Raw genomic sequence first — 21,997 nt, forward strand, 5'->3', positions numbered from 1 at the left:
AGGTAGTCTAACCAAGGTCACAGCCTATACGGCGGTTGCTTGCCTCTAGTATATCAGACAGTTCTTCCGCAACTAACTTGGTAGGTGCATAAAGCAAAAAGACATGTGTGCAATTCGAGATGATCAACTACATTTTGTTGTACTAGTAATATATATTTATCTACACTCAGAGGGACAAGTATTAGTACTGGCTGAAAATAATAAGAGCTATCTGCTTGCAATATTTTGCGCATTGCTTTTACGTTGATTTACCACCTATACGGGTATTGTTGGATTACCCAGCTAGAATACAGGCAGGTGGTCAGGCCGCGGGAAGCGGCAGCAGTCGGGCTAGGAGATTCTACCTCCGGGCTTCCAATGGCGATATCTTCACAACTGCTGCTTCCGCTGCCTACCTCTCTTTTCTTCCTTGTATAACTAACAGAATACAAGTGCCGGTTTGCTCTTCGATCGTTTTACCACCCGTACGGATATCCTGTGATACTAACAATAAGACTATGCCTCCGCTCCGTGCTGAAAAGACAGTTAGCTTTGCTAACATAGTTCATTTTCTCACATCATTTGATCCCATACGACCATACCCATTGGAAAACTCGGGATCTCGTCCGCTCTCCATAGATAAGTGAATGAGGAGAGGCTTGTCAAGTAGAGCTGGTTCTTGTGCTGAGTAAGCTAAGCCACTGTCCAAACGGTTCCACGCGTCTTAATCATCACATGCGCCCACTTTTTAAGGTCCTCTCCGTTATTGGCTCGACGTCGGCTCACCTGTTCATCAGCCCCTCACCTCGAGCCAAACGAAATGACGTAGCCCCAGAGTGCGCAGTTGAAGACCAAACGATCCATCCGCACAGGATACTTTCTGAGACCATTCAGGCGCTTAGTATAGCTAAGAGAAGACAGGGCGTCTCAACATGCCTAGCGATACATATCATATTAATGCAAGCGGGAACTCATTCGTCCATGTTGGCGGCAGCTACCAGTCAGGTAGGCCTTCACACGCCTGGAATGCATCGAGTTCATGATCTTCCAGGTCTTTCGGCTAATTATTTGGCAAGGTCACACGCAGCACACCAAGCTGCTCAATTATCTACTCCCAAGCTGGCAGTCCAACAAGAGCCTGGAGTTGCACTGGGATTACAACCAGGCGAGACAAAAACATGTAGACCAGACAGGCGAGTGGATACGGGAGCCTGATGAGTTCCAGTCCTGGGTATTCGAACCAAACAGTGTATTATGGCTCCACGGGATAGCTGGATGTGGCAAGACTGTCTTGAGGTATGATCAAGAGAGTTTTATAAATGTTTTGTCAAGTGGATGAAGTTTTGATGCTGACACGCCAAGCTCAACCGTTATCGACTACCTACAGAATTCCCTCTCACAGAAAAGTAACTATACCGCAGGATACTACTTCAATGCCAGGGAAGACGAAAAGAGGAACGTAGCTCGGCTTATCCGATCCCTTATTTTGCAACTTGTACCAACTGAGGGAGAACTGCCACCTCAGGTCCAGAAGCTGTGCGACAATCCTTCGCAGAACTTATCAGATGATCGGTTATTGTTGGCACTAGAAGAACTGGTCAGCAGGGAGGGGCACACATATATAGTTATCGATGCACTTGACGAATGCGACACATCATTCCGAAGTGGAGAGGATTCAGAGGTCGACAAGCTGGACAGACTTCTTCTTTGGCTCCTGGAAAAGTCCCGGAATCTTCACCTTTTGGTCACCAGCCGAAACAGCGGGTTGGCGATTCCGGTGGAGCAAAGACTACGTAGCATAGTGCAAAACGGCCCCAGTAACGGTCTCCCCCACTATGCAATCGATTTACAATCGGGCAAGATAAAACCCAAGATTGAACATGATATTGGCGAACTTATTACATCAGAGCTAAAGCGTTGGAACAACCGCAAAGGTCGGCGATGGCTTCCTTTGAGCGAAGAAAAGCAGAATCTAGTGACTGGTGTCGTTTTAAGAAGGGCAAATGGGATGTAAGTAGGAGAATCCCAGTTCCAGGGTACACATAAGTTTCTCACATCTCTCTGCAGGTTTCGACTAGCAGCCTGTCTTCTCGATTTGCTGTGGAAAAAAAGTAGTTGGGACGAACTCGAGTTAGCCCTAAACGACCTGCCATCCAAACTGCTCGAAGTATACGATCGCATATTCCAAGACATCGAAGACCAGGGGCAATTGGAGACTGCTAACATCCTCCTCATATGGTTACTCTACTCTGAACGTCCACTAAGCCTTAGAGAGCTCACCGACGTCACCATGGTAGACACTCAAGGGGCCTCCTTCGACATTAGACGCCGGCCAGAAGACGAGAGTTACGTTTCGCTGACACTGTCGAGCTTCGTGACCACATCCAAGGACAATCTTGTGCAGTTTGCACACCAAACCGTCCGAGAATACCTCGTCTCAGAAAAAACGCAGCACGGTCGCTTTTCACGAAACTTCGAGTGCCATGCATGGATTGCCAAGTGTTGTCTATCATATATGCAATATTTCGCCCATAATCCTGAACCAGAAGGGGATGGTTTTCAGATCTCCTGCAAGCGTCTACAACTGTTCGAGTATGTATCAAACAATTGGTATCGACACGCCCTTGGAGCATGGATAAACCCTGAAGCGGGTGAGGACTTGGATGGAAAGGTCTCATCAACATTATCATCATCGGCTTGCTTGAGTGATTATTCACTACCCGTTGCCAACGACGATTCAGAGTGCGAGGATGCTGGCGGATCATTGTCTCAATGGGCAACTGCGGTGAAGCAATGGCTCGACCAAACAGTTTGCACTCAGAACGCACCGCATTCCAGCACACTGAGAGTTGTTGCTTGCCAGGGGTATGAGAAGTGCATAAATATGCTTTTTAATAACCCGACTATCACCGCTTTTGTCAGCGAATATTGCAGCGAGCTCATCCTCAAAGCAGCAGTAATTGGTGTATATGACGAGCTGATCCAGATCGCAATGGGTGGCTTCCTTAAACTGACATGGAACAAGACATCCTGGTGGTCTGCAAAAGGGGATCCCATGGCAGAGAACCAGATACTCGAACATCAATCCCACAGAGCTATTATAAAGTTATTGCTCAACCACGGGGTAGATGTAAATTCCAGAGATCCTGAGGACGGCTGGACGGCATTGCATATAGCAGCTTTTCAAGGGGATAAAAAGATGATAGAGCTCCTATTAAGCCATGATGCAGACACAAGTGTTACTGATAACAACGGAGGAACAGCACTACACGTCGCATCATCACAGGGACACGACTCTATAGTTCAGCTGTGGTTGAATGAGGGACTCCCATTCGACACGAAGGACAACCTTGGATGGACAGCACTGAACCGTGCGGTGCAGAGAGCAGTGATAGAACTCACAGTTCAGCCCATGTCTGCTTCTGACGCAGTATACAGAAACCCGACCTATCTTGAGTCGATAAATCCCTCATCAGGTGTGGAATACCGTGGAAGACCAGTAACTTCACAGGTACTTCGGAGTAACAACGAGACAGTTGCTCAAACCATTAGCCTCATTCTAGACGCGATGTCCAATGATAAAGCAGAAGAAGCAGACACAGCACAGTTCATCTTTGGGGACTCGACGGAATCAGCAAGATCATGCAGGATTCAATTCGACACCATAGATGAGGAGACTTCAATAAATGCGGTAGCGCCTTCAACTACCAAGAAGATTAGATGCGTTATCGGAAGGATACGTCAGATCAGTATAAGGGGGGCGTACCTTAAAATCGGCAGGTCGCTGATGGAGGATCAGTTGAACGGCGGACAGCTACTCACGCCTCTGTTTGCACCACCAGTCAATTCCTTACAGCTACACAGACGGCCTAGACATTTCACAACGACTTATGTGGGGACTATGCATATATTTGATGGAACTGTGGATTTCATCAGATCACATATCGGACACTTGTTTGTACGTGAAGGCGCTGCCAACTTCACCATGTCTTACATCGACAGCTTGACAATTTACGAAGGCTCCACTACCTTTCTATCAGCTGCACAACTGGGCCAATGTACCATACGTGGAGGATCTGCTGTCTTCTCATCGACGGCGAATCTGGACACCCTAGAAGTTATTGGAGGCTCCGCTACTTTCTCAGCTGTACAGCTGGGCCAATGTACCATACGTGGAGGATCTGCTGTCTTCTCATCGACGGCGAATCTGGACACCCTAGAGGTTAGGGGAGGCTCCGCTACTTTCTCAGCTGTACAGCTGGGCCAATGTACCATACGTAGAGGATCTGCTGTTTTCTCGTCGATGGCGAAGCTGGACGCTCTAGTGATTCGCGGAGGCTCCGTCATCTTCTTATCGACAGTAGGGCTGGGTCGACTGGTTATATACCAAGGATGTGCCACCTTCTCTGCAGGATCCCATATTACGAACACGAAGGTATATGGGGGACAGATCAACTTTTTGTCATCAGCTGACTTCGACCGAGTAGAAGAATACGGGGGAAGCCTTCACTTCATCTACGACATCCACAGAGAAATACTCAGGATTCTCCTCGGGGGTAGTGGTGGTGGCATCGTGAGTACTGAAGAAAGGGATGCTGGAACCATAACGACGACAATGGTTCGTATTCGAGAACTGGAGATACACGCCGGCTTCTTCAACCTCTGTTCGAGTTTGGAGGTGGAAAGCTTCACCGGGTACGGCGGGATTCTGAACTTCGTCGGTGGCAGGGTGATGTGTCTCTTGGCCGGTGGCCGGCAAGATGCTTTGGCGAGGCTTTTGCTTGATAAAGGCGCGAATCCAAGCGAAATTTGGCCAGAAACTAGGCGGCTGCTACTGAATGGAGGCCTAAACATAGAGACATCCGGATGGACGGCGCTCCATGAGGCGGCTTATAGAGGACAAGAGACATTCGTTCAGATGCTGCTAGAAAACAGGGCGGATCTGTGTATCCAGGATGGCAACGGACTAACGGCGTTGCAAATTGCGACCCTTCAGGGCCATACGGCAATCGTGCGATTGTTGGAGGAAGAGAAGATTCGAGCTGACGAAAAGAGTAGGGTGTTGGAGGGAGGACAAAAGTGGTTTCGAAAGTATGCTCAGGGGATATACAACGCCTTTCGATTTTTGACAGAACTGGATTTGCCGGAAGATTAGCTGTATATATAAAGCAGCCTCTCCAGGACTTATAGACTGTCAATCGTGAAAACTTCAAGGTTTGTCTAGAATAGCAATATATATTTATCTTTCTTAGCTAGATATCCTAAATCAAACGACCTCAATTGCTAGCGCCTTCACTCTCTGCCTGTCTAGCCGCCTGCTGCTGCTGAAGTCGTACTTGGATAGGACTCTTCCCACCAAAGTTGTCCCCAATGTTAACAAACGCCGTGTCCGTCACCGAGAACTCTTCAAACGTGTTATTCTGGGACGGTTGTCTTTGTATATCCCCCTTCCAGTCCTTGTCGTAGTAATCCCCAATATTCACGGTGCCTTCCTTAGTCACTTTCATCCCAACGAACCTGTCTCCGGTTGCGCGCTCGTGCTGAAGCATCTTTACGACCGTTTTGAACATCTGGTCACCAACCGCTGCACCGAGCTCCCTGAGCTCTTCGTCACTCAACTTAAGCTCCTTGACAACCCTGCAATACTGGTCCAGCTGTTGCTTTTGATTCACGGGGGCAAAGTCGGTGTTGAGACGGTCTACTAGAGTCGTGACCTTGTCCAGCGTAGCCTTGAGCCAGGCCTTGTCGACTAGTGCCCATGTAGTACGTTTTAAGGTACCCGGGTGCTCGGCGTCATGCTGTCGATGGACAGTACGGTGTACTTTATTTGCGATCCTCGTCATCTTGGAGGCTTTGTTGTTGGGGCTCTCTGCATCAGTAGCAGAAGATGGAATCCCCTCAGTCGTATATGCATCCAGCCCTTTATTCGCCACTTCTAACTGCGTGCGGATAAGTTTTAGGGCCATCCTGACCAGAGCGACCCTTTCCTTTGTGGGTTTATGGATGAGAAACTCGTTGCGCGGCTCCCCCGATTCATGTTGGAGTCCCACGGCAATGGCCCAGGTCACAGTTGAATTTTCCAACAGGGCCGCTTGCAGTTGGCAAACGGCAAAATCGTCTCCAAAGTCCCGGGCAGTGAGGAAATCTTTGTAGCACTGGAGCAGGCTCTGGAGGACGCTGACGATGCCTGAGATTCCCACTGCGGTTGCAACTGTCTCCGCTGCCATTGTATGTTCTGATGGTGTATGCTCCTTGGTAGATTTGTGAGTCAAAAAATGGATATTATCTAACAATTAGACAACGGGTAATTTATCCTATATGGTGCTGAACAACGTCAGGACAAGAACGTGCGGGGTATAGCCAGTTAGAAGTTAGTGTTTACCTGAGACAACGTGGTTGCTGGATTACTCAGCCAGAATACAGGGAGCCGGCCAGCAGCAGCCGGCCGCGGCAACGGCAGCGGAACCCGGAGATCCAACCTCCGGGCTGCCAACCTACCTATTTTCTCTTCTACAAGACATTTATATAATCACCAGAATACAGTACCAGTTTTGACCTTTCGTTGCTTGTGTTCGATTTACCTCCCGTACGGGTTACCTGTGATTCCAATACCATGAAACGGCACATGAGAGGCGCATGCCACATGTATTGCTCACTTTAAATACAAGAAACCCCTTCTCTTTAAATAGACCTTTAAATAAAGCCTACTCGTTAATTTAGTTTGGGTAATCAGCATTTGTCTTGGAATTTGTTCTCGGTTCTATCAACACTGTTGAGGCGCGCAGCAACAGTCCAGTCTTAGTGGCCAGTCGAGAGCCTGTACTAAAGCTGGCCAAGGAAGTCTCGGTCCGTCCCTTTCAAACGACTTACCATCGTTACAAAAAATGAATTTTGTTTCAGGCATCTATCTAACAAATTTAGGCAGCTTCGATTCAGGGGGTTTGTTGCACTGGTACATTTCGTTCCTCCCTGTTTAAGAGCGTCGGGGACGTGTATGTTTTGCCTGTTGGACAGCCGAGGATCAGGGTGTTTATGTAAACTCCTCTTTCCCTGGCTATTTGCGCACTTCACAGTGAATATATCTTGTAAACAGTGTCGTGGAGTGACTTGAGAAAGAAAGATTCCTGCAGAGACGAAACTCGTTAGAGTCCGTAATAAGCAGTGTGCTGACTAACATACTTATATTTAATGAGCCAGGCCATCGCGGATTACATTTACACATGGACAGAGGTGCCTCTGTATGTTTATAGCCTTTTTAATCTCATTCACTGATTTTCAAGTTACTAGATACATGTAAATGCAAAGAAACATAAACTCGGTTGCAATCCCCTGGCCCAACTCATAGTCCCATGATATTTCGCTCGGGTCGTGGATTATCATTGCGAGGCCATTCCTTGTCTCGACCAATACAAAGGCACTAACGGAGATATTGGGTCTGTGCGAACCTTTATGATGAATAACAGTCAGCCCAGGGCCCTGAATGGGTTATTCGTGATGAATGAGGTTCAACATACCTCATGTGCCGCGTATCCAATCATCCATGAATTACAGGCTCCTATGCGCTTAAGCACAGCAGAGGAGGCTGGGACTGGTAAAACGGTCATCTCCGCAGCCGTTGCAAATACAGACGGAGTTGTTTTCTTCGAATGAGCATTTGCCGCGGCCGCAGTCGGCGCTCCAGTGGTGGATGTGAGAGTCCCAGCAGTTCTGGGCGGCGCCCAGGGTGGCCATGACGCTGAAGACGGCGGCGACGTAAAACTTCATCTTGTTCTTTTGTTGCGGAAGATGATAAATCAAAGATAGTGTATAATTGATTGAGCTTGTGTCGTGCCCTGTGCGGTTGCTTGCGAAAAGACAGTCGACCTCAACAGGCTGCTCCTGGGGAGTTTTATACTTCAAATCATCAGTCGGCTCGATCGACAGAAGGTGATTGGAGTTGCATTTAGACACTTCTGTGGCAGGTGGTATTAACTCCGCCATATCGGGTCACTCCGGCGTGCGAGCGGCGTTGAGTTAAGCATAGGACGAACATGGCTGCAGCGGGTTGCTCCGCGCTCCGAAGGGCCAACGGCCACGGTTAATCTGATTAAGTCACATCAATCTCCACAAAACCACTATAAATGTTCCTGCCATCCAAGTTTCGGCTTCGGTTGTTTGCTATAAGCGGAAGCTGCCTGCGTCCTCGTATGGTTAAGGGGTTCACAGCCTGCAGAACCACAGTTTAGGCCCATTAACCATCCCACGTCATAGAAAATTTGGCTCTATGTTTATGCCCGTCTTTATTACCTCTTCTTAAGAGTTTGATAAAATTCATCTGATAATACAACCGGAGTTACCGATGTATCCGTCTTGGTTGTCACGCAGAACTCCTGTTAGACTGTCACCGCCAAGAGCATTTATGGTTGACTCGTAACGTGCTCACAAGTCGCCCACGAATTTACCACAGCCAGAGCAGTCTTCCCACTCGCTTTCCATGAATTAAATTGCCGCAGAGCTACAAGTTAAAAACTGTTGCTGTTAGTTATCCTTGGGCTTCTAACTCTTTCTTTGACTACTCAGATGACGTCGGCTACGTTGGCTGAGCTAGACAGTTCTACATCAGTTTTCACTGGGAACGCCTCGTGGTCCTTTCGACATTTTAATTCACTCCCTCCCCTGCGAGAGTCAATTTTATGCACCGGCTAGTATGCCCGTCCAAATTGTCAACGTCTTTTCGTCCAAGTCAATCCAGCTTGCACTCGGCACTTGAGTGAACACGTGACCTCTCTGTGGGTAGACAGACACGCGGTAGAACCTCCTAGAGGGGTTCAACATTGAAGATGCCTTATCACTCACACCTAGCTTCCACGTTGTTGTTCATACTTTAGCCGTTTCTGCATTGCTTGCCTGTTTTACGTCAGTCCTTCTATTGGGACACATCGCGACCCTCTCGGGGTCCATCCCGATCCCTCGACAGTCTTACCCCTTTTGGCAGACCCGGTACGGCTGCCAGAAAGACTGTGTTACGACTAAACTGAAAAAAGGATTTTCACAAAACCGCATTGCTGGTTTCAATGCCAGCTTCTTCCTCGTAGCCACTTGAGAGTTTCTCTAGTTGATTCTTTCTTCCGCCAACGGCTTCCGCCAATAAGAGTTGCATTTCGCTAAGGGTCGACATGTTCGGTGAACGACAGCCTTGGCATGCATATATTGGTACGTTGCGCCATGTGTCTTAACCATTGCTATGCCAGACTTTCGCAGTTGGCTCAGGTCACACATCCATCGACAGTTCAGCAAGCCCCGCACGCAATACCCCGCTCTTAGCATCCGATACAGGTTGGAATTGCAATGCCTGACTTGAAGATGTCGACAAAACCCCAACATCTACGTCCTTCGATGTACCCCGCAATATCATCCGTGCATTTCCTAGTCAAGAAACCACTCCCTCAATGACGCGCCAAAAAAGGTCGTACGCGGACTACGTCGCGTCTTGTGCAAAGAGCAATCCCTGTTTGGAGCCCTTGGTCGGACTTCTTGAGCACATGACAACCCTCCTGCCCCCCCGAATTTGCACTGTCGATTTCCAAGGCCCGGAGCCTTGCAAGGTGGCAGAATCAAGTCTTGCAGATGTAGTAGCGCACGTAGATAGCGTAAGGTCAACATCCGGCTCGGCCACATCGGCCTCGGGGCGCGTTATCATCGTGGAAGACATCGATGCCCAAGCCCTGCAGGCTCTTGGGGGATGCTTGGACATCGACCCGTTCTTCTTTGCCGATTATTTCCTGACCGATTTCCAAGGCATCGAGAATGGTCCTCAGCCCCCGGCGCTCGCCCTCCTCCCCTCGAGGGCCTTTGCCCGCAACATTGTCCACCTCCACTACCAGGACGTCTTGAGGCTGGAGGGCGCCGCCAAGCACGACAAACTCGAAACAAGGACAAATGTGAAGAGACTGTTGAGAGTCCCCCGACCTCTCGGCGAATCTCAGCCCGTCTTTCTGCGCGGATGCTGTTCGGCGATGCTCCGGCACTTTGACCACGGCTCTTGGATATGTAAGTGCCAACGCCAGCGGTTTCACAAAGAATCCGGTTAAAGTTTTATATAGGCTTGGTCTTGGTTGATCGTGATAACGCCGAGCTGGGCTTCCAAGCCAAGTCGGCCTCCTCAGACCCCATGAGGCTGGGAATCGTCTCTTTTCAGGGCGGCCCCGAGGGGTTCCTAGACCACGGACCATTCTCGGACTGGTATCAGCGCGAGGACTCGGAGGTTCCGCCGAACACCTCTCTGCTAAAGAGCCTTGTGTGGCATTTAGAACGCCGTCGTCCTCCCGGCCTGCACGCCAAAAACCCCAACCTGGTTTCCCTAGTGTATTACCCGCTGAAGGAGATATCCTCGAAATTCATGCTCTATGTTCAGATCATCGACAGGTATTCCAGGTTCTTCGAGTATTTGGTCGAGAGGCGAATGAACGAGACGCTCGACACGGACATACACGACCTCTACCTCTGGCGACGAAGGGCCGGGCAGAGCGCGGCGAAGGTCGGCCACGTCATCAAATTCATCTCCGCCAACATGGTCGCCGAGGAGGAGGTCGAGAGCTTCGGGCCGCTCCTCGCCGACTACCGGCACGTCGCCGCCGGGCTCGAGGCCAACAACCAGATCCTGGAGTTCGTCATCTCCCTGACCACCGCAATGGTGCAGATCTCGATGGCGCGCCAGGCCATTGCGGAATCCGGGAACATACGGCGGCTGACCTATGTTGCGCTCGTGTTTGCGCCGCTCGGGCTGGTGGCGGCCTTGCTGAGCATGTCCGACGAGTTCCTCCCCGGCCACCCCAAGTTCTGGGTATATTGCATGGCGGCGGCCTGCGTCGTGGTGCTTGTCACGGGAGTATCGTTAGTGACCGACTCGACGAACGCTCTACATTTGAGAGGCAAGCAATTTTTCGGCAGAAAACAATCAGAGAAAGGCGTCCCTCTAATGCGCCAAGTCAATGTTTAAAAAACTAATATGCATCTCCGTGGGCTGGTAATTGTTCAAGAGCTACGGTATCAGGTGACGCGTCGGTGAGTTCGCCCGCTCCTTGCCGGAGTCAGATCCGCCATCAACATAAACCTCGCGAATACAGTTACAGATACACGCAGCTAGGAGCGGTTATAAGGTAGTGTTCTGTTAAGTGCGGGAAGACGCTATTAGAACCTGGCGGTGGGATAAGCGTGTACTTTTTTTTTGGTTTCATTCCCCTCTTATAGCTTAGTTACAGGCAGATCCGGGAGCGAGGAACGTATAAAAGTGTCATGTGTCACAGTTAGGTATCCGATAATAGTGCATTTTACTAACAGAACGCTAACTAAAGTAAGTGGTGAGGATCTATGCCAATGACGATAACAGATAACCAGACAAATTGCCAACAGTTGGCGATGATAGCGCTCGCAGAGGTTGCTTCCGTGTCAGATATTGCCTAAAAGGCATTTCGAAGGTCGTGTCATTACTACTATGTTATATACTAAGCTTATATAATGCATATACACATCCACATATATACACATCAGATTCGACCCCCACGTTGATCATCGTCATCATCAAAGTCTTGTTCGCCGTTCCCGCCCCGGCGCTTCTGCTCGAGCCGACCCGGGACGCGACAATTTTCTCCTTTTTCTATTTCTCCTCTATTTTCTTCCGTCTTTCATCTTCCCCCAGATATCCACCCACGGCAACGTCCCCCCGCGATCAAAACAGACCGAAGCAGTTGGCGTAGTAGGTGACGGTGGCGCTCCAGTCGGAGAAGACGCCGAGCACGCCGACGTCCTGGGCGAGCACGTCGAGCAGGTTGTACACGTCGCCGTCGTTGTCGGTGACGTTGGCGATGGAGGTGTAGTAGTACCCGCCGCGGGTCGCGTCGCCCAGGAAGCCGGAGCGCTCGAGCGACCACGAGATGATGTCCATGCCGAGCTCCTTGGCCCTGGTGGCGTAGGTGCTGGGCACGATCTCGCCGGCGTCGTCGACGGCGACGAGGTAGTACAGCGGCGGCGCCATGATCTTGACGCCGGCGGCGGCGTACTCGGTCAGGTTGGCGACGGCGAGCGGGAACGTCTCGGGGGTGTCGCCGCTCTCGTCGAGGAGCACGGCCTGCTTGCCGAACTCGGGCTCGGCCTCGAGCCAGTACAGCACGTCCGGGTAGTAGAAGGACTGCGGCCAGACGCGCTCGGGGGCGACGCCGGCGGCCTTGTACTCGTCGATGAGCTGCTGCGCGTACTGCTCCTGGGTGTAGTCGCCCTCGAAGGGCATCTCGACCTCGGGGAGCTTGAGCTCGGGGGTGAACTTGAGGCCGAGGTCGTTGACCATGGCGATGTGCTCCTTGTGGGTCATGACGGTGCCGCAGGTGGCGTACAGGTCGGTGCGGTAGCGCGGGGTGCCGAGGAGGTAGGCCTCGGGGGTGACGGCGGAGGCGTTGGAGCCGTCCATCTTGCTGCAGAGCGTCTTGAACTCGGCGACGGTGATGTCCGAGGTGCAGCACTTGGCGGTGGCGGCGGTGCCGTTGGCGGCCGGGGTGAAGGGGACGGTGCACTTGGCGTTGAGCTCGGGGATGGTGACGATGTTGGTCGTCGTGTGCAGGTCGCACTGCGAGTGGCGGCAGACGAGCTCGCGGTCCTTGGTGAAGGCGACGTCGCACTCGAGGACGCCCGCGCCCATGCGGGCGCCGGCGAGGTTGGACTCGACCGACTCCTCGGGGATCAGCATGGTGCCGCCGCCGCGGTGGCCGATGCTCCACGCCGAGGGCTTGATGGGCTGCTCCGAGCACGACTGCAGCTTCTCCTTGAGCGGGCCCTCGTCCATGTCGTTGACGAGCCAGTAGGGCCTCGGGCCCAGCTGGATGCTCGTGATGGGCTTGTACACGGGCGGCTTGGGGCAGGGGGTGGCGCCGGCCTGGTGGGCGGCGGCGGCCACGAGGCCCGAGACGACGACCGAGTTGAAGTGCATGTTGGCGCCGGGGAGGGTGATGACGGACGGAGAGTGCGGGAGCTGGGGCGGGAGCTGAGGCGGGAGCTGGAGCTGGAGCTGGAAGGGATCAGAAAGCTGGCCGGCCGCACGAGCTGGACAGGCCGAGGCCTCGCCATCTTATGTAGCCCTCTGCTGGGCCGGGTCGCCTTGTTTTTCTTTTCTTGCCAAGACGACGGGCTGCGCGAACAGCTCCGATGGTACGGGGATCCATGGCGTGGGATACGTAAGGGGAGATGCGCGCTGCATGACTAGTCTTGGGAAAACCCGACCTGAAGGGTTCGCAGACGGGGTGCAGATTGGACGACGCCCATGGCAGCGCCGGGCAACATGCTTGCATTCGGCATGGCCGCCTCGTCGTTCCCCCTGCCCGCGCACGACGAGAAGGTTGGCAGTTGGCACCGCCAGGCGCTGGGAGAGTGGACGGTGGGCCGTAGGATGCGCCGGTTATCAGCACGTGGTGCTGGTGCTGGGTTACATCTGGGAGGCCGGAGAGGAGAGAGGGGGGCAGGGGGAGGAAGATATCGACCCCGAGGGCTGGAAAGACACGAGAGCGCAGCAGCAGACGGACGATGACGGCGATGTAAAAAGATTAGAGCGTGGGGTTCCGCCAGGATGCTGTCAGCCTGCGAGGGGCATATCGGAGGTACGTACCCACTAGCGGTCCTTGGCGGCCCCGCCCCAGGTGCGGAGGGCGCTGCGTGCCGCCGGTGCGCCTCCTCATTCGCCAATTCGGTGCCCCCCCCCGGAGGGCCGAACAGCTCTACTGATAAGGAAGGTGCTGATGTCACCGCCCACCCACGCGATCCTGCCCTGTGTCGCGAAGTCGGTGGCTACCGTCGGCGCACGTGTTGACCGAGGTGAGCGGGAACTACTTCGGACCTTGCCCCGGAGCCCCAGCCCTACCGACAGCCGCGCCCTGAGCGGCTGGCCGGACCCGGTGAGCCGGCGGCCTCTCCGGCCCAAGAGTGCAGATCGCCCGTCGCAATCTTAACAGGCCCCAGTATTGCGGTCCTAGCGGATGGCCTGTCAAGGGTCCCGTATCAGCCCCGCGAGTCATTCGCTGATACCGCGGAGGGAGTCTGGTGTTCTACCGCAGCCCGTCCGGGAACCTCCAAACCTAGATTCCGCGTCATCAGACAGGCCCCGGATCAGCCCATAATGTTGGGGGAGGGAGCACCAAGGACTATTTGATCTAGTTCTTGGGCCGACCGCCTCCAGGTTCCGGAAAGCAACCCGAAACGATGTGACGGCTATCTGTGCGGGACGCTCATTCGGGACCGTTCATTCGATCTTGTTGGAGAACGGCAGAAGCACGGCTCGTGTAACGTGACAGGTTCCTTGCGTCTTCACTGCAGAGTCTGGTCCAGTACTGTCGTTGCATATACAGCAAGGACAACACCTGCAGACAGCACCTATCCCATTTATGGCCAGCGAGGTTATCGTGGGCACGTGTCTCACCAATCCGAGTGAGCGCTGGTTTCCTACCGACAGGTTCTCTTATAAGTTGGCCTCGAAGTCCATTTCCGCCCCTGGGAATCATCACATGCGCCACAAGGACCGTTGTTCCTCGGTACCCCTCGTACCACCACTTCGCCATGCCCGCGTACCATGTTGAGTATGGTGTCTCATGGCCCATCGAGCATCTGAATACGGGTGAGACGAAACTAGCCGTGTTCGAGGGCTTGTTCAATACCGCCTTCCTAGCCAACGATACGGATACTTCACCAGACCACAGAGAAGTCGGGGAACTGCACATCGCCTCCAAAGCTTTGAACAAATTCCAGAGGCGTAAGACATGTTTCTGCCAACTCCATAAATAGGGGCAGAAGAACGGACAAAAGTCGCCCCTCGATGGCTCTGTTATTATTGCTGACCTTGTCCGGGAAGATGTGGAAAGATTTAGACCCCACAATCCTCAGGATAAGGTTAGAAATGGCATGCCACAAATGTACTAGTCTGATTCACAACATATACCGACTGTGTGTCACCGAAGAACAGACACGAACGAGACTGGGTAACCGTGTCGAAAGGGTATTAATTAATGATTTTGAATCCTAGGACGGGTCTGCCTGCCTTTCCAGGAGGCCGCTCTCGTACCCCAACTCCAAGCAATCATTCGACTCATTACCCACCGCGCAGAACGGGAAAAACAAATAATCAAAGCCCATAAACTCCGTCTCATACTCGGGGGGGTATTTCCACATCATTCCAGAGGCCGTTTGAGCAAGAAACTAAAAACACCAAACTGAGACCACCCCACCCACGTCCCAGGCGCGGGGGAGGGAGCGAAGGGCCGGCTAAACAAACTCATACAACCAAGGCGCCTGTTGGTTTTGGATTTTTTTCATTTGTACTTTGGCGTGATTTACACGGCGGGGTACGGCTGGCTGGTCTTGACGCCGGTGTTGTGGCCGCGCGAGCGCATGGCCTCGAGGGTGTCGAGGACGGTAAGGAAGGTGAAGATGGCCCAGATGAAGAAGGCGAAGGCGACGGCAGCCTGAGCGGAGCCGCAGACCGTGTTGGCGCCACAGTGGCCGGGGCCGACGTAGACGGCAAGGGCGATGGCTCCGGCGAACCAGAAGATGGTGGTGATGACGAGCAGGGCGAGGGAGACGAGCTTGTGGAAGAGACGGGTGGCGTACAGGGGCGTCAGGCCGACGTAGGCGAGGACCAGCAGCGACCAGACCGAGGCGAAGACGATGAAGTTGACGATATCGGGAGAGCGCCACCACCAGTTGCCCGTGGCACTTGCGACTGCAGATGCAAGTCAGTATTTGGGGGGTTTGCAGATCTTGACCGGGTCAGGATGGTGGGACATACCATAAGCGCTCAGGCCGAGCTCAATGACTGAGAAGACGGCGGCCACAATGTGGGCGATGGGAACGAGGGCAACCATGTTGACTGTGTGAGGGTTGTGTATAGCTGTCTTGGTGGTAGTAGGTAGGGCGAGCTGGGCGAAGTATTATCGCTACAATGTAGTAGTGGCGGTGGTGGTAGAAGCTGCTGGTTGGTTGGTGAGTGGTGATGGACGAGGAACTGATTCACTGGGGAGGAGAGGCGGGAGACGTTGAATAAGTAGTGGGCGCAGGGTTCACTCGGGGGTGAAGAAACGAAAGTTCCCTGCTGGATGGATGGCGTCAGATGGACAGACGAAGGGCAGAGACGAACCGCTTCCCAAGCCAAGTAAGTGCCCAAAAGAGAAAGGAAGCGTGGCGTCAGGTCAGGCAGGGCAAGGCAAGGAAGGCAAGGTCAGGCAAGGTAAGCTGGTGTAAGCTGGGTAGGGAAGTGACGCGGGCGAGGAAGAAAAAAAAGAAAGAAAAAAGAAAAAAAAAAACTACCATTATTTTTTGGTTTGCTGGAGGCGGTCATTGGTGGTGGAGGAGGTACACTACACCTCGACGCATAAGAAGGGCCAGCAACTGCATGCGACTGACTGCAGGTACCGCCCATGTCGCGGCCTATTCCCCCATGTCTCCTTGTCTCGAGGCTAGCTCTCTCGCCAGGCATTTGCTCATTTCGTCGACTGACTGGCTGAGACTGGATGCTTCGTGGGTTGGCGATGCGTAATGGCATCGGGGCTGGGGGGGTGCGAGTGGTCACCGCGTAGCAGACAATGACGTGGTTCCAGCTCGCGTAGGGGCGTCGTCCAGCCGGGCCATGACCTCATCCAAGGGCGGCCGGCCAATGGGACGGGGGCGCTAGGCGAGAGTCGCCGCCAATCTTCAGCCACTCCAGGCCACTCAGCGTGGCGGATGACTCTGGGTTTTTTTTTTTCACATTACGGATACCATGTACTCCGTACCGGTAGGGTAGTGCCACTCACTCCTGCGCTGCGCTACAGGGCACCTTGGGACCGCTGAAGAGACGAGAAGATGCCCGCGAACCCCGCCCTTTTCCCGACTTAGGTAAGCGCTGTCTCTCCCATGGCGCCTCCACCACAGAGCCGGCGACACAGCTCGCATCTTCCATCATCTGCAATCCCAGCGGGGATCGGGCGGGCCCAGACTTTTAATTTTTTTTCTTGTTATTTTTACACGGTTGTTTTCGTCCTGTCGAGTACATATTTGTATCCGTCAAGTACACACCGCACCACCGACGCTAGTAGTGGGCGGGGACAAGTCGAGTCAAAAACGTGTGGTGAAAAAGCTGGAAAATGCCCATCCCCCGGAACGCCGTTGCCGTGCCCGTTGCGCGCCTGACGAGAACCGGCCTGCGACCTGCCACCTGCTTGCTGTGTGAGTCCACCCAAAGGATCTCAAAAAAACCGGGGACGACGACGACGACGAATAACAACAACAGCCCACCTCATCCTTACGTCGACCGGGAACGGCAGGGCGATGAGACACGCACGAGGCGCAGAGAGCCTGTATGTGAGAGCGCGAGAGGACATGAACCACTCCATGCTCGTCCCGCCAAAGCATGTGCTGCAAAAACAGATATTTTGTCTCATCGGCCCTGGCAATTCCCGCGGCTCGGGTCGACTCGACTGTCGTCCCGACATTGACGACGGCCGGGTAAGGACGAACCCGTCACTCACCCTCTCATTCACCCTCACACTCACTCACCCACTCACTCCCTCCCTCTCTCTCTCACTCCCCCGTTTCTTCATCACCAGTCATTGGCCTTCTGCCCATCCACTCTCACACACACATACAACGCATGCACTTTACTCTTCACCCGCACGCGTGCGCACACACACACGCTGGCCATGCCAGCCACTGGCATTCTTCCCTCACCGCACCTCCTCCGCGACCCTGCATTCTTGGCCTTTTTGATGCAGAGACATGGATGACCGGGGTCATGGAGGGTCCGTCCATGCACGCTCGCCCGCCCGTCGCCCAACTACCGGTGCTAGCTGTCAGCCAGCGCACTGCCCAAAGTGCCCCGTAGCGTAGTAGTGTAAAGCAAAAAGAAAGAAAAAAAATCGAAATAAAGCAGACGCGAGGCCGTAAATGTCCAAAGGGCTGGGCTGGGCAACCCTCCCTCGACCATGACCCCAACACCGGCAAAGAGCGGGGCCACCCTCCTCCTGGTCTCGGCTCCGGCAACACGACACATGACAGCCAAGGCCACCCCGACCCAAAAGGGTCCAACCGTAAGGCAATGATGAGGAAGAGGGAGTGAGATGGACGATCTCTCTTTTTTTTCTCTCTCACACTCTCTCTTTCTCTCGGGGGAAAAAAGAGGGTTGCTCCGATGACGTGACTCCCGCTTCATTTCAGACCGCCAAGTTCGTCCCCTCCGCCGTCCCCTGTGTGCAAACTGCATCCGTCTCCTCCCGTCCAGCCTCAGCCCCCTCGTCTCTGCGTGCGAGTTGCTTACTTACCTACCCTACATCCTACCCAAGCCCCTCCCCTACGCGTCCTTTCTCACTTGGCTCTCCTGCCACCTTGTTCACGTCCCGAGCTCCCGACTTGGCCCTCCCCATCTGCCCATTCCCTCCGGGCGCATCCAGCATGGCGGCAGGTGGAGAAGACCCTGACGAAAAAAGAACCCTGAGATCGTGCCGTGCTACCCCGTCCACCTAACCCCCGTCTGGTTTGCGATCTTCTCTCTCTTCTGCGTCCGTCTCTCTTGGGCAGTGATGGAAGCCATCATCCCTCGTGTGACGCAACTACGCAGGCACCACCGCCGCTCACGGAGGGGACGGGTCTCACGGGGCCGAGGCATCTGAAAAGGAAATGGAAAATGAATGGAAAGTGAACGGGAAATGCCCCGCGCTACTCTACCGTGTGCGACGCAACCCTCGCACCTCATCTGGATTCAGCTACGCCAGTGACATTTGACATTTGCGGTCGCCCTATGAGCAAATGCCCGCCAAATCCTCAAATACGTCGCTCATCTTGACGGCACGCGCGGGCATTAGCTAAACGAGACTAAGGGAAGCCCGTGGGTTGCTGTTGTTGCTCTAAAGGCGACCCCGGGATCTGCAGAGCCCGCCCGTCTTCTGCGCCGGCCAGCCGCCGCCGCCGCCGCCAGTCTGCTCTCCCCGCCCGCCCTTGGCACCACATGGCCGGGGCAAGCGAGCTGTCACGAGCCCGAGCTGCCGGGCGCCTTGCCTGCGGCACGGCGGCGCCGCATCGCCGATCACATCCGTGCGGTCTCCAACACCATTACACAGTCGGGAGACCTCGTCGAAATCTGCCAACTAAACACACAGTCCGGGACGAACAAGAGGACGATTAAAGGAACTTTGAATTAGGCTTAAAACTCTTCCAGACACGGACACCCTGGTCCTTCCACAACAGCCGCATGGCTTCTCCCGCGCCAACTCTCTTCAGTCCGCGTGCGACGGTGCACGCTTAACACTATTCGCAACCCGACAGTGAGTCGAAATTCAATGACTTTTTTTGTGCAACGGGAAAATGAAAAACAAGATTGAAGCAAGAGACTTTTTTTTTCGTTTCCGCTCGGGGCTCACCTACAGCTCATCGGCCTCGTGGGCCAGGGGCCCCGGGCCCGCGCCTCCCAGCCCTCTGCGCTGGGCCATGCCCAGGTTCACCGCCTTGAGGTGGTTGTACTCGGGGCCGTCCTCGCCCAGCCCCCAGGCGAAGACGCCGCCGAGCCTCTTGCTGTCGACGAGGACGGGGAACTTGCCGAGGACGACCTCGGGGGTGTCGTACGTCCAGTACCGCTTCTCGGCCCTGTCCAGGTAGTAGTATCCGCCGCCCACCACGTCGTACTTGCCCTCCTTCTGGGACCGCTCGAAGGACGCCTTCACGTCGTCCGGGACGCCGTCGTTCCAGCTGAAGCCCCCCGTCTGCCCCAGGTCGCCGCCGGTGGCCGGCTCCTCCATCAGGGGCGTCGGGCACCCGACCTCCTGGCCCGGGGGGCAGTCGGTCGTCCTGAACCACTTGGTGTAGAAGGCGAAGCCGAGGTTGATCTTGTGGGCGGGGACGCCGCGGCTCATGTAGTTGTCGACGGCCATCCTCGACAGCTCGACGCCCGTGTGGTGCTTGGTGACGTTGTCTCGGCGGTTCATCATGTCGTAGGTCATGACGTTGACAAAGTCGAGGGTTTCGGCGATGCGCGGGACCGTCTCCTTGGTGAAGGCGATCATGTCGCGCTCCAGGCCGGGCGTCGCGGCCGAGATGAGCTTGCCCTTGGGGAGCTGCCTGCGCACCTCCTCGAGCAGCAGGGGGTAGGCCTCGATCTCCCACTTCTTGTCCTCGTTGGTGGTTCCCTGCTGTTTGTAGTCCTCACCGTTGCCGCTGGTGGGAGGTGTGTTTGTTAGCATAGGTCTTAAGTTGGCCGACGCCTGTCGCAGCTCACCCGGGGTATTCCCAATCCACGTCGATGCCTGTATTCGATCAGCAAACCCAGCACAATGCCACCGGAGGGGGGGGTCCGTACCGTCAGCTCCAGTGGCCTTGACCATTTCGGCGACGTTCTTGGCCCACTTGGTCCGGGACTCGGGGGTGCGGGCGGCGGTGTCGAAGCCCTTGGTGTCGCCCCAGCCGCCAATGGCGACCATGACCTTGGTGCCGGGCATGAACTGGGTGCGGACCTTGTCGACGGTGGTGAAGAGCGGCCATTCCGTGGCGTCCTTGTTGAAGGTGTCAGAGTTCATGAAGGCCAGCTCGACGTGGGTGATTTGCGAGACGAGCTCCTTGGAGGGGACGTTGGGGTGTTGTCTGACGGCGGGCGTTAGCAGCTGCAACGGGCGACGGATGCGGGCAAGACGCGGGACGTCGGTCAACGAGGGCCGGCTACAGACCCGGTGAGGTACATGACGCATTTGAGAGGTGTCCTCCCGGGGACAGACTCCTCGGCGGACGCCATTGAGGCGGACTGCAGAAGCATTAGCAGGCCGCCCAGTGCCGGGGGGAGCAGCCTCATGTTGAGCTGCGGAACGTCGTTGGGGGGGAGGGTTCTCGTGGACCTTCAAGGCGTGTGTTTGCGTGTTGCGTGTTGCGTGTATGCGGTAAGTGTGTGAAGCTTGGGGGCCTTGGAGTTTGCAGAAACACCGAGGAGAAAAGTAGGAGAGAGAGGATTAAAGGGCAGAGAGATCCGGGGTCAAGATAAGGCCTTGACGGGATGTTCGAAACAGAGAGAGCTGCAGTAGAAACACGCTGGAGCCAGTTGGCGACTGGGCCGATGTTTGCTCAACTTCCTCATTCCGCTGGGATCAACTCAACTGGGCGCAGGTACCCCGCTGTGGCGGGTGCTTCTCCTGGCTGTGTGGTATGGTGTGGTGCTGTGTGCTGTGTGCTGCTGCTACTGCGCGCTGCAATGCGACTCCCGGCGGGGTGGGGGGAAACGAACCCCGCAGCAATTAACCTTAAGCCGATAAGCCACCGCTTCCCCCGTTTCCTCGCGCCAGGTACGTACCTCGCGGTGTGCTGCCGAGCATTGATGGGAGCTAGAAGCACTGGAAACACTGGAAACACGGCTGCCCGTGTGAAAATAATGCCTACCTGCGCTGCAGGCAGAGGAGAAGCATAGGAGTTCTCCTCTTGTTCACACGAGAAATCTAGGGAACTCCCTGCTTCGTCGGATTGTGTATTGGTTGAACTGCCTGCTAATTACTGGCCGACGTCTATCTGCTTAGAGCCATTTGTTTGAGTTTTGTGACTTACAAGACAGGGCGGCCATACATAGGATGGGGAGATTGGAGAGAATGCTGTGTAGTATAGTTCAAGACTGAAGACTGAAGACTAAAGACTAAAGACTAAAGAATCAAAGAATTAAATAATATATTAAAATATCTTCACATCTATAAACAAGCAACAAATGAACATGGACCAAATTGCTGCACAGCAGAGGCCGCTCGAGAAAGCCTCCCGTCGCCAATCTGCATCTGCCGCATCCGAATCGTCCCGCGCTCGGGTGTTTCCTCGTTCCCGCGTGCGCTGCCGTGTTTGCACTTGCGCCTTCCCAAACAGCCTCCCAACCAGGGTCTTCCCGGTCCGACCGCTCGGTGAGAGCTCTGGTGGGGCCCCCGCTCACACCTCGGTGAGCCGCTCACCTTGAAATTTTTCAACCCGCGTCGCTTCTCTCTGGCTTCGGTCGGTTTCTGCCGCTCGACTGCTGCCCAGC

The 21,997-nt window shown here is 54.4% G+C and overlaps 6 protein-coding genes across 6 annotated transcripts; 1 reads left to right on the plus strand and 5 right to left on the minus strand.

Annotated features, from left to right (window-relative positions):
• Nucleotides 1-5,255: 5,255 nt before the first annotated feature.
• EsH8_VII_000195 (uncharacterized protein) lies at nucleotides 5,256-6,206 on the minus strand (the record flags this gene model as incomplete). Its single annotated transcript, XM_083270328.1, has 1 exon — nucleotides 5,256-6,206. One exon carries the CDS (start codon nucleotides 6,204-6,206, stop codon nucleotides 5,256-5,258), a length of 951 nt encoding a protein of 316 aa, XP_083127885.1.
• Nucleotides 6,207-7,542: 1,336 nt separating this feature from the next.
• Nucleotides 7,543-7,743, minus strand: EsH8_VII_000196 (uncharacterized protein; the record flags this gene model as incomplete). The annotated part of the gene is made up of 1 exon (XM_083270329.1): nucleotides 7,543-7,743. The coding sequence occupies one exon, from the start codon at nucleotides 7,741-7,743 to the stop codon at nucleotides 7,543-7,545; it is 201 nt and encodes a 66-aa protein (XP_083127886.1).
• A 1,664-nt stretch (nucleotides 7,744-9,407) lies between these two features.
• On the plus strand, nucleotides 9,408-10,957 carry EsH8_VII_000197 (uncharacterized protein; the record flags this gene model as incomplete). The annotated part of the gene is made up of 2 exons (XM_083270330.1): nucleotides 9,408-10,008; nucleotides 10,062-10,957. The coding sequence occupies 2 exons, from the start codon at nucleotides 9,408-9,410 to the stop codon at nucleotides 10,955-10,957; spliced, it is 1,497 nt and encodes a 498-aa protein (XP_083127887.1).
• A 729-nt stretch (nucleotides 10,958-11,686) lies between these two features.
• On the minus strand, nucleotides 11,687-13,169 carry EsH8_VII_000198 (PLC-like phosphodiesterase; the record flags this gene model as incomplete). The annotated part of the gene is made up of 2 exons (XM_083270331.1): nucleotides 11,687-13,015; nucleotides 13,146-13,169. The coding sequence occupies 2 exons, from the start codon at nucleotides 13,167-13,169 to the stop codon at nucleotides 11,687-11,689; spliced, it is 1,353 nt and encodes a 450-aa protein (XP_083127888.1).
• A 2,154-nt stretch (nucleotides 13,170-15,323) lies between these two features.
• On the minus strand, nucleotides 15,324-15,854 carry EsH8_VII_000199 (MARVEL domain-containing protein; the record flags this gene model as incomplete). The annotated part of the gene is made up of 2 exons (XM_083270332.1): nucleotides 15,324-15,712; nucleotides 15,779-15,854. 2 exons carry the CDS (start codon nucleotides 15,852-15,854, stop codon nucleotides 15,324-15,326), a joined length of 465 nt encoding a protein of 154 aa, XP_083127889.1.
• Nucleotides 15,855-19,235: 3,381 nt separating this feature from the next.
• On the minus strand, nucleotides 19,236-20,797 carry EsH8_VII_000200 (glycoside hydrolase superfamily; the record flags this gene model as incomplete). The annotated part of the gene is made up of 5 exons (XM_083270333.1): nucleotides 19,236-19,266; nucleotides 19,384-20,169; nucleotides 20,231-20,258; nucleotides 20,312-20,592; nucleotides 20,676-20,797. 5 exons carry the CDS (start codon nucleotides 20,795-20,797, stop codon nucleotides 19,236-19,238), a joined length of 1,248 nt encoding a protein of 415 aa, XP_083127890.1.
• Nucleotides 20,798-21,997: the final 1,200 nt, after the last annotated feature.

Source organism: Colletotrichum jinshuiense, chromosome 7 (genome assembly GCF_051148585.1).
Source record: "Colletotrichum jinshuiense chromosome 7, complete sequence".
Lineage (NCBI taxonomy): Eukaryota > Fungi > Ascomycota > Sordariomycetes > Glomerellales > Glomerellaceae > Colletotrichum > Colletotrichum jinshuiense.